The sequence below is a fragment of the Tiliqua scincoides genome, chromosome 5 (genome assembly GCF_035046505.1).
Source record: "Tiliqua scincoides isolate rTilSci1 chromosome 5, rTilSci1.hap2, whole genome shotgun sequence".
Lineage (NCBI taxonomy): Eukaryota > Metazoa > Chordata > Lepidosauria > Squamata > Scincidae > Tiliqua > Tiliqua scincoides.
In genome coordinates this window covers 107953619-107966273 of record NC_089825.1, presented here as the reverse complement: position 1 = coordinate 107966273, position 12655 = coordinate 107953619, and the positions used below count along the sequence as shown (strand labels likewise).

Sequence of the window (12655 nt, the reverse complement as noted above, 5' to 3'; positions counted from 1 at the left end):
CTCCCTCCGCGCATGCGTACTGGGGGACCTCTCCCGTCCCACCCCCCTTTCAGCCAGCCAGCCAATCAGCTGGCAGCAACTCACTGTTGCCGACTGAAAAGGGGGAAAACCTGGCAATCCCTGCTAGTGCGCCAGGGAGGCGCGCTAGCACCCTTTCTTGTTACTGTCAGCATTGTGTGATGTAAATGGTTGTGCTTGTTATACAGCATATATACAGAGTTTAGCCCACATCAATGAATAAAAATGAGCTCAAGTACTGTTTGATGTGTGCCTCAAACTTAATAGATTTGCTAAGGCACCTTTGATCTCCTTGTTTCTCATGCTGTAGATCAATGGATTCAGCAAGGGAGGAAACATGGAATAGATCACCGTCAATATTAAATCCAGATTTGATGGAGTGTTAGAAGTTGGTCTTAGATAGGCAAAACTTCCTGTGAGCACTAACGTGGAGAAGACAGTGAGGTGGGGAAGGCAAGTTGAGAAGGCTTTTTGCCTTCCTTCTGCAGAAGGAATTCTCATCACCACAATGAATATCTTCACATATGTTACAATGATGAAGGCAAAACAGCCAAACACAACGGCAACACTTAATGCAACTGCACCAATTTCAATGAGGTACAAGTCAGAACAGGCAAGCTTAAGTAACTGGGGGATTTCGCAGAAAAACTGATTGACAATGTTAGAGCAGAAAGGGATTGCAAAGGTGCCACTGGCATGTAACACTCCATAGAAAAGACCACTGAGCCATGCACTAGCAACCATTTGGACACAGGCTTGTTTGTTCATTATCATTTCATAATGCAATGGATTACAAATGGCAACATACCGATCATAGGCCATGACTGTGAGAAGGGAAATATCGGATGCTAGAAAAGAGAGAAAAAAGAGGACTTGAGCCACACATCCAGAATAAGAGATGTGCCTGGTATTCATGAGGGAATTGATCATGGATTTTGGGACAATGACGGACGCTTGACCAAGATCCTGCATGGCCAAGTTCATCAGAAAGAAGTGCATGGGGGTGTGAAGGTGATGATCCAGAACTACTGCACAGATGATGAGAAGATTCCCTGTGACAGTCACCAAGTACAATGCCAAAAATAGGAGGAAGTGTAGAAGCTGCAGTTCTCGGATCGCTGAAAATTCCAGGAGTAGAAAATCCATTCCTGAAGAGAAGTTAGACATTATGCATTATAAACAGAATGCAAATTGTATTGCTCCTGTGGGAGAAAATGAAAGGAAAACTGTAAAAATTTATAAATTAAAAATTCCATACATATCCAGTAAAAAGAAAATATAAATACTGGGTCTATTTCCAGTCCGCTCACTTGATTCTTTTATAACAGTCTTGGTTTGTATGTAAGTCTCATTAATTTGAATGGAATTTAGGCATGACTAACTTTCTTTTGATACAATCCATTAAAATTTATTGATTTATTGATTTATTGTTCTGTTGGAAAGATGTTCCAGGATGGTCATCATGCATAGTATCTGCAGGCAAATAGTGATCAACCATTGGATCAGGGAACATGTGCCTATAATTACATAGGGCCAGTTCTAATGATACTTGAACTATATTTTCAACTACTCAGGTGCATGTAGGTGTTGTATGGATGTGAAATGGATGGACCCCCCCCCCAAAAAAAAAAAAAAAAAATGTGATTAAGAAAACATATCTGGAATCAAGGGGAACAGCCAGAATTTGCAAGCACCATGAGCATGTACATTTTGTATTGAATACAGCAGGTTCAGAACATCAACTATCAACTGAACAGGCCAAAATTATTCAACACTGACTCTGTGGGGGGGGGGGGGTTAAGCTATTGAACAGTGTCCACAGTAATGAAAGAAATCTAGTGGGCATTATTTTTGTCAATGTAACAAAACTACAAGTGATAGCAGGCACTGCTATTCCTCTCACTAAGCATTAAAAACAGCTGTTGAAGCAAAGGATATCAAGGACTTGAATGCATCAGCCTGATGTGCAGAGCAGAAGAAAGAGTTGCAATCATGGTTTCTGTCACAGGCATTGCAAACACAGTCCTAGACAACATTTCCCATAAGATTGGCAAAGCATAAAATACTGTCACAAAATACTCAACATAGGGGTATACAACCCCCCTCCCAGAAATTACTTAAGCGATTTAAAATGCTTAAGTTTGATATATCATGTCCATAGCAACCCATCTCCCCCCCCCAAAAAAAAAGTTTTCGAAAACATGAAAGTATTGGTGATCCCTAAATTTACTCGAATAAAAATGGCTTACTATTTTTCTTGATAGTCTCATCTCTCCAGATGCATCTTTTTCTTCATCCACTTTCATCATTACAGCCATCCACGAAACTTTGTAGAAGTCCTTCCATTCTTATACTCTGAGATTGTTGAATGGTCTCTCCATACTGTAACCATGGGGTGGAGGTTGCATATCTGTATTGTAATTATCGAATGGAGATGTATTAACCTTTCTTTCCTGGGGATTTGATGTCATGTGTCCAAAACAAACCCGCGGTGGAGGCACAAAGAAAACAAAGTTAACATTCTGGTCTTCTTAATTAATTAGAGATGGATTCCATGTAGGTTTGTGAAAATTGCAGCTCGATTTTCAATCATTCAAATCTATCTTCTTGTCTGAATAGTCATTGTCAGGGCAAGCAACCAAAGAACGGAGAGGCCAAGGGGAGTAGGTCCTAGTGGTTAGTGCAAACATTTTCCTTCCTGCTCTCCATTTTTTTTTTCCTTTTTACTGACTCAGCAACTGAATGGTGGGGGGGGGGGGGGGGAAACTACTAGTTCTATCCACTGCCACCATCTCAAACAAAAGAGATCAATTGGGCGTAGGATCTAGGAAAAAATCCTTCCCAGGAGAACCCGCAAACCCAGGAGTTCTTATTAAAAATCAAATTGTAGTAGCACCCATGAGCAATCAAACATGACAAGCCCCTGTGTTACATGTGAACATGGACTAGACAGGCAAACAGTCAAAATATAATTAATTTATTAAAAATCCAAAAGTAAACAAAAATTAAAAAAATTGAGACAATGGGTAGAAAAAAGTACAGCAAGCACATTGGCAGAGGACCAGGCTGGCCAAGAGAGATAAGTACAGTAAAATGTTAGATCTGAAATACCATAAGGGGCATTTGAGGCCCAGGACGGGGACTCAGGATATGGCGGCCATTGCTGCCATTGAGATCTGCCCCATCCACCCCCCATCTCAGCCTGATCCCCGCTTCAATCCTTCCTCATCACTAGCACATCCTAGTGGCCGTTCTGTGGAGTACCATTGGTGGCATGAGGGAATTCAGGCCTTACACCAATGGCAGCACTCCATAGCCAAACAAAGAGGTTGCCATGCCAACAGTCCTCACAGCACACTAGCATACCATGAAGATTAGATTGGGCCATAAAAAAGAAACATTAAGATGTGGAAAATGTTCTCATTTGGAAGAGCTTCACTCATCTTTAATGGCACAAAAATTCAATAGGCTTACTTATTTTTATCATACTTCCAGCCACTCTTAAAGCAACAGACCACACCATGCCTTAACAGAAATTTGTGTCCCTTTTATGTTGAGCTATTATCCTGGGCTGTGTTTCCAACTGCTTTGAGGCCCAATTCACACACTTACTGAGACAGCACTTGTAATAAAAGACTAACACAAGCAACATCTTCCTTTACCCCCACACCTGCAATAAAGACACCAGACTTCGGCTTGGATGAAAATGGGCCACTTTATTAAACTTCAACTGCAACAGGGCAATAACACTGAACATCAATCATGCGGGGCAATATGGGGGAAATGGTCCTAACCGCCTGCCTCCCCCTACATTCTCATTGGGCGTACCACCTGGCTCAAGACCCTAGCTGTCAATCGCCAGCTTAGGTCTTTCAATGCCACCCCCAAAGGGGGCAAAGCAGCCAGACTTCAGGCTAGCTGGCCAAGCCGCACCATCCTGTCTGTCTAGGCCAGGGGTTTGCCTGCCTGCCTCCTGGAGCCGGTCAGGCATCATGGGAGCGGTTCAGACTCACCCCTCACCCTGCTGCCTTGGATAGACACCGAGCCAAGTCCCTACCTACCCAGCCCCGCATGTACCCTGCCATAGGGGAGGACAGCCTAGCGCTTGTCCTCACCACTCCCCACAAGGATAAAGTCCTTCAAGCCCTGCTGCAGGTCTGACAAAAACAAGTCATTACCAACTGGGGACAGATGCACCCCATCACTGTGGAACAGGGCAGGCTACTTAAACCCAATAGCTGGGTGCCTAATGGTTGCCCCGCCCTGCTCAACTACTACCCTCCCCAGGTAATCGTTGACCCTTTTCCTTGTAATGTCTATCTTATGGACACTACGCATGCCGCGCCAAACACGCCGCGGGAGGAGGTTGGACCAGAGGATAGCCATCCCTGGGAACCAGCTACGAAGAAGTGAGAACTCCCTAAGTGCCTGGAGCCTCAAGGACATCGAAGTCCTCCGGCCCAGGTCGTTCTCGCCTAGATGTACTACAACTACCTGGGGAGGAGGATGCCATTCCAAATAGTGCAGCAGCATAGGCATGAACTGGCCCCAGCACATGCCCCTTCTGGCAACCCAGGTGACACTGGCAAGACCCCCCAGTCCCAACTGGGAGCCAAAGCTGCTGGACAACGCTCTTTTCTGGGCCCAAAAGATAATCGAGTGTCTGCAGATCAGGACCCTCACTGGAGTCGATCAACGCAGACCTGAAACAGAAAAGGCAACATAAGCCATTGTGTCAACAACTCACAAGATGCCCGTAGGTAACATAACCAGGGACCCCCGCCAGACAATCCTGAACTACACACCAAGGCTGGCCATGCCAATCAACACGCCCCCCCAACCACTGGGGGAACCCGCAGTACCACTGTCCTGGCCCTTCCTACCCGCGGGCCTAGCGCACATAATACCAAAAGGCACCGGAGTGCCACCGGCCGATACTTTGAATGGCTCCCGCTGGGAAACCAAGCGTAGCCGCAGTGGACGCGGCACCAATCCGAAAGGAGTGCAGGCCGAAGAGACTGTGCGCAACGCCGCGCCTCTGCAAGGCAGCATTAAACACAGCCCTGAACTGATACACGGTCAAAGGATGGGTGTTCTCATGATGAAAAAGAGGGCCCGCACCCTGTGGTGCCACCCGACGGTAGGCAACAACTGCCTGCACTGGGCAGATCTCGACAGTGGCTGCCTTCTTCAGGTGGATCCACTGGCCTTTAACTCGTTGATCTGTCTTAGAATGCCTTAAAAACAAAGAAACACGTTTAGCTCCCACCTGACAATCACCCCACCGCAGGGCTCTGTCCCCGGGATTAAACTTGGAAATGGACAAAACCTCACTGGGGTGAAAAGCTCCAAAAAATAAAACCAGGCAATAAGCCTTAAACAAAGTCGCCTCATAACGAGATGTACAAAGCAACTCAAAATCGGCACAAAGGGCCTTCAACATGGTAGGAGTGACCGGTTTACGGGCATCCGAGGGTCTGGGGCAGCTCCTTTTCAACCCCTCCAGCATTCTCCTGATTTGAAAATCAGAAGTGCTATCCGCCCAACCTAATGCCCTAGCCTGAAACGAGAGGGCAGCTAAATAAACAGCGATTGAACGCGCTGACAGGTCTCTATCCCTAAGGGCGATGATAAACCTCATCAGGTGCACAACAGGCAGAGGCCACGCGTCCTCAAGACGCTGCTGCCTGCGAAAAACCAAAAACTCTTGAATCTTCCTTGCATAACTAACCCTGGTGGCGGCCACCAGAGAAACCCAGATCATGTCCTGGGCGGTGCTGAGCCAAGGCTCCACAGCCATAGGGGCACAGGTTCTGGGTCCGGCTGTGCCTCTGGTGCCAGCTGCCAGAAACGCTCCTCCTGAAAATGAGAGAGAGCGTCGGCAATGCTGTTTTGCACTCCGGGCACGTGCCCAGCTGATAAAAGAACATTAATTGAAAGGCACTGGAGAACAAAAGCTCTCACCAAGCGCATGACCCAAGGGGACTTGGAAGTCTGATTATTAATAATCCTGACCACAGCCTGGTTATCACACCAGAAGCAGACAGAAGAATTAGCAAACTCCTCTGCCCACACATGCACTGCGGCTAAAATGGGACTAAAATGGGAAAAAACTCAAGGAACGTTAGGTCCTGAGTGATGCCCTCCTACACCCATCCACCAGGCCATCGGGCAGCGCACCACCTGCCTCTAAAATAAATTCCAAACCCATGGCCTCTGCTGTGTCAGATTGTACCTGCAGCTCAGCTTCCACCAAACACCCTGTCCTCCAAAATGACACCCCATTAAACTGGTCGTGGAACGTGAGCCATGCCGCCATGTCCTCCCGTAGAGCCGCCGTGACCCGTATGCGGTGGGATGGCCTACGCAGCCCCGCCATCGCCTCACACATACACCTCAAGAAGGCCCTACCTGGAGCCACCACCCAACAAGCGAAGTTGACGTGCCCCAAGAGGACCTGCAACTCCCTCAGGGTCAGCTTTTTGGCTGCATAGGCCCCCCGAAGCAAGCCAGACAGCTTGGCTAGCTTAGCCTCCAGGAGCCTACTACATTGATTAATGGTGTCTAACTCTATGCCGACGAAAGTCAACCTGGCTACAGGGCCCTCGGTCTTGTCATGTGCCAGGGGAACACCCAACTGCTCGCACAGCGCCACAAACGACGCAAGCAGCATTTCGCATGTCCCAGAACCCGCCGGTCCCATAAATAAAAAATTGTCAAGATAATGGGCGGTGGTCATGTGGCCAGTCCGAAATTGGACCACCCACTCTAGAAAGGTACTGAAACATTCGAAATGGGCACAGGATATCGCGCAGCCCATCGGCAACGCCCTATCAATGTAGTAGGTGCCCTCGAAGCAAAAGCCCAAGTGGCAAAAATCCTCAGGGTGGACAGGTAACAGGCGAAACGCTGACTCAATGCCCGCCTTTGCCATCAAAGCGCCCACGCCACATGACCTCAACCTCCCCATGGCCTGGTCTAGTGAGGCATACCTGACTGAGCACAGCTCGCTGGGGATACTGTCATTCACGGACGAACCCTCCAGGAAAGACAGGTGATGAATTAATTGAAATTCCCTGGAAGCCTTCTTGGGGACCACCCCAAGAGGGGAGACCCGCAAATTGGGAATAAGCGGGGCTGAAAATGGACCAACCACCCTGCCCAGGTACAACTCCTTACCAATCTTCTTCCTAACCACATACTCTAACCCTTTAACCGAACGCAAATTCTCGGCTAGCACAGGCACAACAGGCCGTGCCGCTGGAATTCGAAAACCCTTCAAAAACCCCTCCACCAAATGACCGGCAGCAACTCTGTCCAGATAAACTCGCAGCCAAGAACACAGCTGTGGTAACTTAATCGCCGTTGGCCCCCTTTCCATCGGGAGGATTGAAGGGGGGTGTGCTGCCCCGACGGCCACACCCTGCCTGCTGCCCGGGGGCCTGCCTTGGTCCGCCCAATTTAGGGCATGAGGACACGGGGTGCTTTGCTCCACATAGGCCGCAGGCGTGCAAGAAAGTGCAATTGTTTCTTCCGCACTTTCCTGAGGCGTTGTACTCAAAACAAGTCCACGGGTTCTGAACCCACTGAGCACCGCTAGGTGCCTTGCTGGGGTCAGCCTTGTTCCTTGCGATAAGGTGCCTGCTATCCGAGCGGTCACCCCACACCAGCCTGGACGGAAGGACTAGCTGCGTCCACAATTCCCATTGCAGAACACACCAATCCAGCGCAGGATTGTGTGCTGTGCGTAGTATGAAATGGTGGTCATATGTCACCCAAGCTGTACCGGTATAGCCCCTAAACGCCCGGTGCACTATGTCCAGATATTTAAACAATGCCTGGGCGCGATTGGGATACATTTGGAGCACAACCGAGGCATAAATGACAAAGCCATTTAGCCAATTGGCCCAATTCTTATCTATCATACGCCTCCTAACTGACTCCTGATCCCTGACAGGCTCCCCTACTTTTAGCACGGGCTCAGGCTCTATCTGCAAAAGGCTGAACATATCCACATACTCACCTCTCCAGATTTTTTCTTTCACAGACAGAGCCAGATGCCCACCGAGAGGAAGAGCAATATCCCCATACGACACCCGGGCGTGCTCACCTGCCTTAATACAGCCTCCCACTTGCAGCCCGGGGGTAGCTAAGGGGCCCATCAACTGACCCAGGGGGGGAAAGCCTGGCACACCCGGTCCACCATGCGCCCAAGCAGGAGGCAGGGGGCGGGCCCCGACAGCAGCTGCCAGGGCCGGTGCCCCACCACCAAAAATGCCCTGTTGGTAAGAACCCCATGGGTAGTAAGGATTGGCATTCCCCCATTGAGCCCACGGAAACCACTGGGGAGCGAGGGCTGCTGAAGGAACAGCAAAGCCCTCCCTTTCGTCCCAGATGGATCCCACATTGCTACTGAAATCCTGCCCTGCCTCACCTGGAGCACCTCCTGCCAGCTGACCTCCACTCGGAACAGCCTGTGTGGTGCCTGTAATCTCCACCTCCTGCACGTGGGATACCGGGGCGGGAGGCTCCGAGTCGCTCACCTCTCCTGGGCCCTGCACACGCTTCCTGGAAGACAGAATCTCACTCAACCTAGCACCACGCCCCTTCCTGGTCGATCTGCGCAGAGGGGTAACAGTACCCGATACCCCACCACCGTCACCCTTCCCCGCCTTCCTAAGGGCCTTTTCTTTCTCCCTGGCATCAAAACGAGCAAGCATAGCCCTGAGCTCATCAAACTCATCCTCCCCTTCGGATGAAGAAGCTGGAGGGGAAGGAGGAGGGGGTGCAGGCTGCCTGGGGGCTTCCCCCCTCCGCTTTTGACTCTTTTTTCCCATGGTGCAAAACCCAAGTGAAAATGCCCCCCCCCCGTGTGCTAGTATTCACAGTAGGATACAGGTGCTAGCAGCACAATAGGGGAGGAGGTGCACTCCTGGGTTCCCCAAGCAATCAGAGGCACGCAGGAACTGCCTGCAAGCCCTGTGGGGCGAAGAACCAGCGCTCCCTCGAAGCAACTCCTCAGCTGTCCAGGCACTCACCACACTGTTGCCGCCCTCCACGGGTCTGCCGCCCCCTGCACACTGCTGCCACGCTGCCCCGGGTGCCACCAAGCCCGCTCTCCTGCTTGCTGGGGGGGCTCAGAGGACACTCCCCCATCGCCCCTTCACTACTCCTCGCTCTCCTTGCCACCAACGCTGTTCATGGGGGAAGAGGGAATGCTAACAGCTTTTATGCGCATAGCATCATGTGTGAAGAAGAGGCCTAACTTGTGCAGTCTTCTTTATATTTGAAAACTCCCCACTTTTCAAGTCAGACATATCACTCTGATCAGGCATCATGAATATGGCTTTCTGCATAAGGAACGTGTTTCACATATGATACCATATACTTTGTGGGGGAAGAAGCATACTATTCCTTTTCTGTATACATTGCAGAAGCTCCCCACTGAGTGGAAGTGCCCCACTGGCACTAAAAAAAAAATAGATTTATTTCAGACTACAGTCAGTAACCACTTCTCTTGGGACTTCTGTTGTTGAACACCCACTGGGCTCTGTGGTAAAATCTCCAAGAATTCATGCAGAGTAGATCTGCATAAAATGTCTTCCTCACAAAACACCCATCAAGTAAGAACTCACACAGCTCATTACTTCAGACAACATGGATGGTCATGAAGCTCAATATATATATCTGGTCTTTTTCATGGAAGGTATAGAAAGACACCTAATGAAAAAAATGAAGATGCTGCCCTGAAGGTAAAACTCTTTGTCTTTCTCTGTTCTCTGTTATTATTCAGTAAGATCTTCCTCAGAACCATTCAGAATACCTGAGTTTGCTAAATGGTCTGACAAAATCTCCCCCACTCAGCATCATTTCTTCCCCACACCTCTATCTCCCTGAAATATTATAAGGATAATAATAGTAGCTTTCCTTATGTGGTTACTCTAAGCATTACTGATATCTCTGTGGGACACTTTTAGCATTAGAAATATGCTGTATAAAGATTGACTGGTGTAATTCTTAATTCAATGTTTGAGCTGAAATCCATGGAAATAATCACACTCTAAGCTGATCAAATGTTTCATCCTTGAGATGTTTCTTGAAGTTTTCATGTTTGCATTTACCAAACCTACAGAGCTTTAGAGATACCAAGATTACTGTTTCAACAGCCATCGCAAAGGCTGCAATCATTGGTTAAGAACCTTTACTTAAAAAGTGGCCCCTAATTAAGGTTGCAAAATATTCTTACCAGCTTTTATTTTCTTTCTCTTTCCCTTCCTCTGTCATTCTCACTCTCACTCTGTGATAAAATAAAATGTTTCCAATTCAAACCATTTGGTTTCATATCTAAAATTCTGCAAGGTTAATAACATTTAATGTTAGCAGGAAAAATATCTGTGGCGTGCCAGTTTCCAGGGGATGTAAGTTAATTGTTTGATTTTTTGTAAATCAGACACACATAGGTTCAAGGAATGTTTTCTGTCTTGTTATAGAATAGACTTTCATAATTTTGTCTCTTTTGGACATATCTTTATATTCATATCAAACCCTCCCTGCAGCCCCTTCAACTGTTGCCTGTAATATTGCTACCATAGATAATGGGTTGCATCTGAAGGAGTGCATGAGGAAACATGGTGCCATTTTGTGCTACATGTGATGTGTGGAAGAAAAGGCACAACAGTGAAGCACTGACAATCTTATGTGTTACACCTTGCCCAGTGTGGTGTGCATGTACTCTCCCATATGTTGCACAAAACCTAGTCCAGAATCCTTTTGGATTCCCCTGTACAAGAACCTTGTGCTATCACTTTCATTTGTGCAAGCAGTCCTGTGCAAGTAGAAGGATAACTTAGAAGATAAGTTTCAGTCTCCAACCGTGGTAATATCTTCTGGTGTTACAGGACTTTTCCATAGTTCCATGAGGCCATTTCCTGAGGGGATACTCAGCTTCCAGAAGCTTGAGCTTCCAGAGGAATAGCCATTCGATACCTCAGCATTAGATTTTGTGGATTAGAGTTTTCAAACCATGAAGCATTTTCCTCAGTTGACATGTATCTACTTATCCAGAGGGCTAGGAAATTAAACAACCATGTTTTACACTGTTGTAAAGCATAATGTGACAGGTTGTCTTATTGTTATATTTGAAAACCAGTTCTAATTTTTTTCTCTCTCTCCACAGCAATCCTTTAAATCATGCTCAGAAGAAAATGTCCAACACAAGTACTGTTACTACTTTTCTTCTTCTGAGCTTCTCTGACATTTGGGAGCAAAATGTCTTGTTTTTCTCACTCCTTTTGGTGATTTACTTGGCAGCCTTGATGGGAAACTTCCTCATCATCTCAGTTATTTATGTGGACCAGCGCCTTCACACCCCCATGTACTTTTTCTTGGTCAATTTGTCTGTTGTTGACCTTGGTTCCATATCTGTCACCATCCCCAATGCCATGATTAACTCTCTCTTGAACGCTAGAGAGATTTCTTATTCTGGGTGTGTTGCGCAAGTATATTCCTTGTTCTTCTTCTTGATCGTTGACTTGTTCCTCCTCACAGGCATGGCATATGACAGATACGTGGCTATTTGTGACCCACTGCACTATGAAACAGTGATGGACAGGAAAGGCTGCATCCAGATGGCAGCCAGTGCATGGATAGTAGGCCTTTTCTATTCAGCCCTGCATACTGGAAGCACATTTGCCAACACTTTCTGCTCCAATGTTCTCAATCAGTTCTTCTGTGAAATTCCACAGTTGCTGAAAATCTCTTGCAATAATTTGTATCTCATTGAAGTTGGAGTTGTGGTTTTCAGCGCTTTTATTGTCTTTTCTTGCTTTGGTTTCATCGTTGTTTCATATGTGCAGATTTTCAAATCGGTGCTTCGGATCCCCACGACCCAGGGACGGAATAAAGCCTTCTCAACGTGCATCCCCCATCTCATAGTTGTCTCCTTGTTCATCAGCACTGGAAGCTTTGCCTACCTGAAGCCAACCTCAGGATCCCCTTCTAACCTAGATCTGGTTGTTGCAGTACTATATTCCGTGGTACCTCCTTTGATGAATCCAATCATCTATACCATGAGGAACAGGGACATCAAAGCTGCACTTGGGAAGATGATTCAGGGTGGTGTTCCTTCCTTGATTACAGCAAGTTTTACCTCCATCCATTTGATTTCCAGCTTTGTAGGTTTTAATTTTGGAAAGTGAATACCTTTGCATATGGCATAAAGAAAATAGAGCGCGTGCGCGCGCGCACACACACACACACAATATTTTGTTTTGTGTTAGCAGTAGTTCAGAATAAGAGTTTTAAATATATGAGTATAATGATTTAAATATAAGATTTAAATAATTTAAATATATGAGTATAATAATCCTTAAGTCTTTAGAGATAGAAATGGCAGGAACATAAAAATGACGGGGTAATAGAAATGGCAGGGACAGACACCCAAAAACAAAGATTCCTGAGAAACACCTGCATCTCTGGATAGGATGACATATTTAAAAGTAGTAATAGCAAATACTTTTAAAGTTTGCAGGAAGACCTGTTTTGGGCCTCCCGTCTATCTTCTTGGGGTGGATTGGATGCTATCACTGCCACCAGGAGTGAAGGTTTGGGGTTGGCCGAGCCAGGTGGACCCTTGTAT

General features: G+C 47.2%; 2 protein-coding genes across 2 annotated transcripts; one reads left to right on the top strand and one right to left on the bottom strand.

The window, feature by feature from the left end:
• Positions 1-249: 249 nt before the first annotated feature.
• LOC136653051 (olfactory receptor 14A16-like) lies at positions 250-9174 on the bottom strand. Its single transcript, XM_066629976.1, has 6 exons — positions 9057-9174; positions 8453-8782; positions 4936-5056; positions 4625-4721; positions 4458-4512; positions 250-1160 (listed from the first exon to the last, which is right to left on the bottom strand). The coding sequence occupies exons 1-6, from the start codon at positions 9172-9174 to the stop codon at positions 250-252; spliced, it is 1632 nt and encodes a 543-aa protein (XP_066486073.1).
• Positions 9175-11222: 2048 nt separating this feature from the next.
• Positions 11223-12215, top strand: LOC136653050 (olfactory receptor 14A16-like). The gene has a single exon (XM_066629975.1). It carries the CDS (start codon positions 11223-11225, stop codon positions 12213-12215), a length of 993 nt encoding a protein of 330 aa, XP_066486072.1.
• The last annotated feature ends 440 nt before the right edge of the window (positions 12216-12655 follow it).

What these genes read in the sequence shown, in the direction of transcription:
- LOC136653050 (XM_066629975.1), top strand. Translation starts at nt 11,223, where the DNA reads ATGTCCAACACAAGTACTGTTACTACTTTTCTTCTTCTGAGCTTCTCT.
- LOC136653051 (XM_066629976.1), bottom strand. Translation starts at nt 9,174, where the DNA reads ATGGGGGAGTGTCCTCTGAGCCCCCCCAGCAAGCAGGAGAGCGGGCTT. An exon ending in TCCAGCAGCTTTGGCTCCCA is followed by an intron (nt 4,513 to 4,624) that starts GTTGGGACTGGG and finishes CCTCCTCCCCAG; the next exon opens with GTAGTTGTAGTACATCTAGG. An exon ending in CCGGAGGACTTCGATGTCCT is followed by an intron (nt 1,161 to 4,457) that starts TGAGGCTCCAGG and finishes CTTCAGGAATGG; the next exon opens with ATTTTCTACTCCTGGAATTT.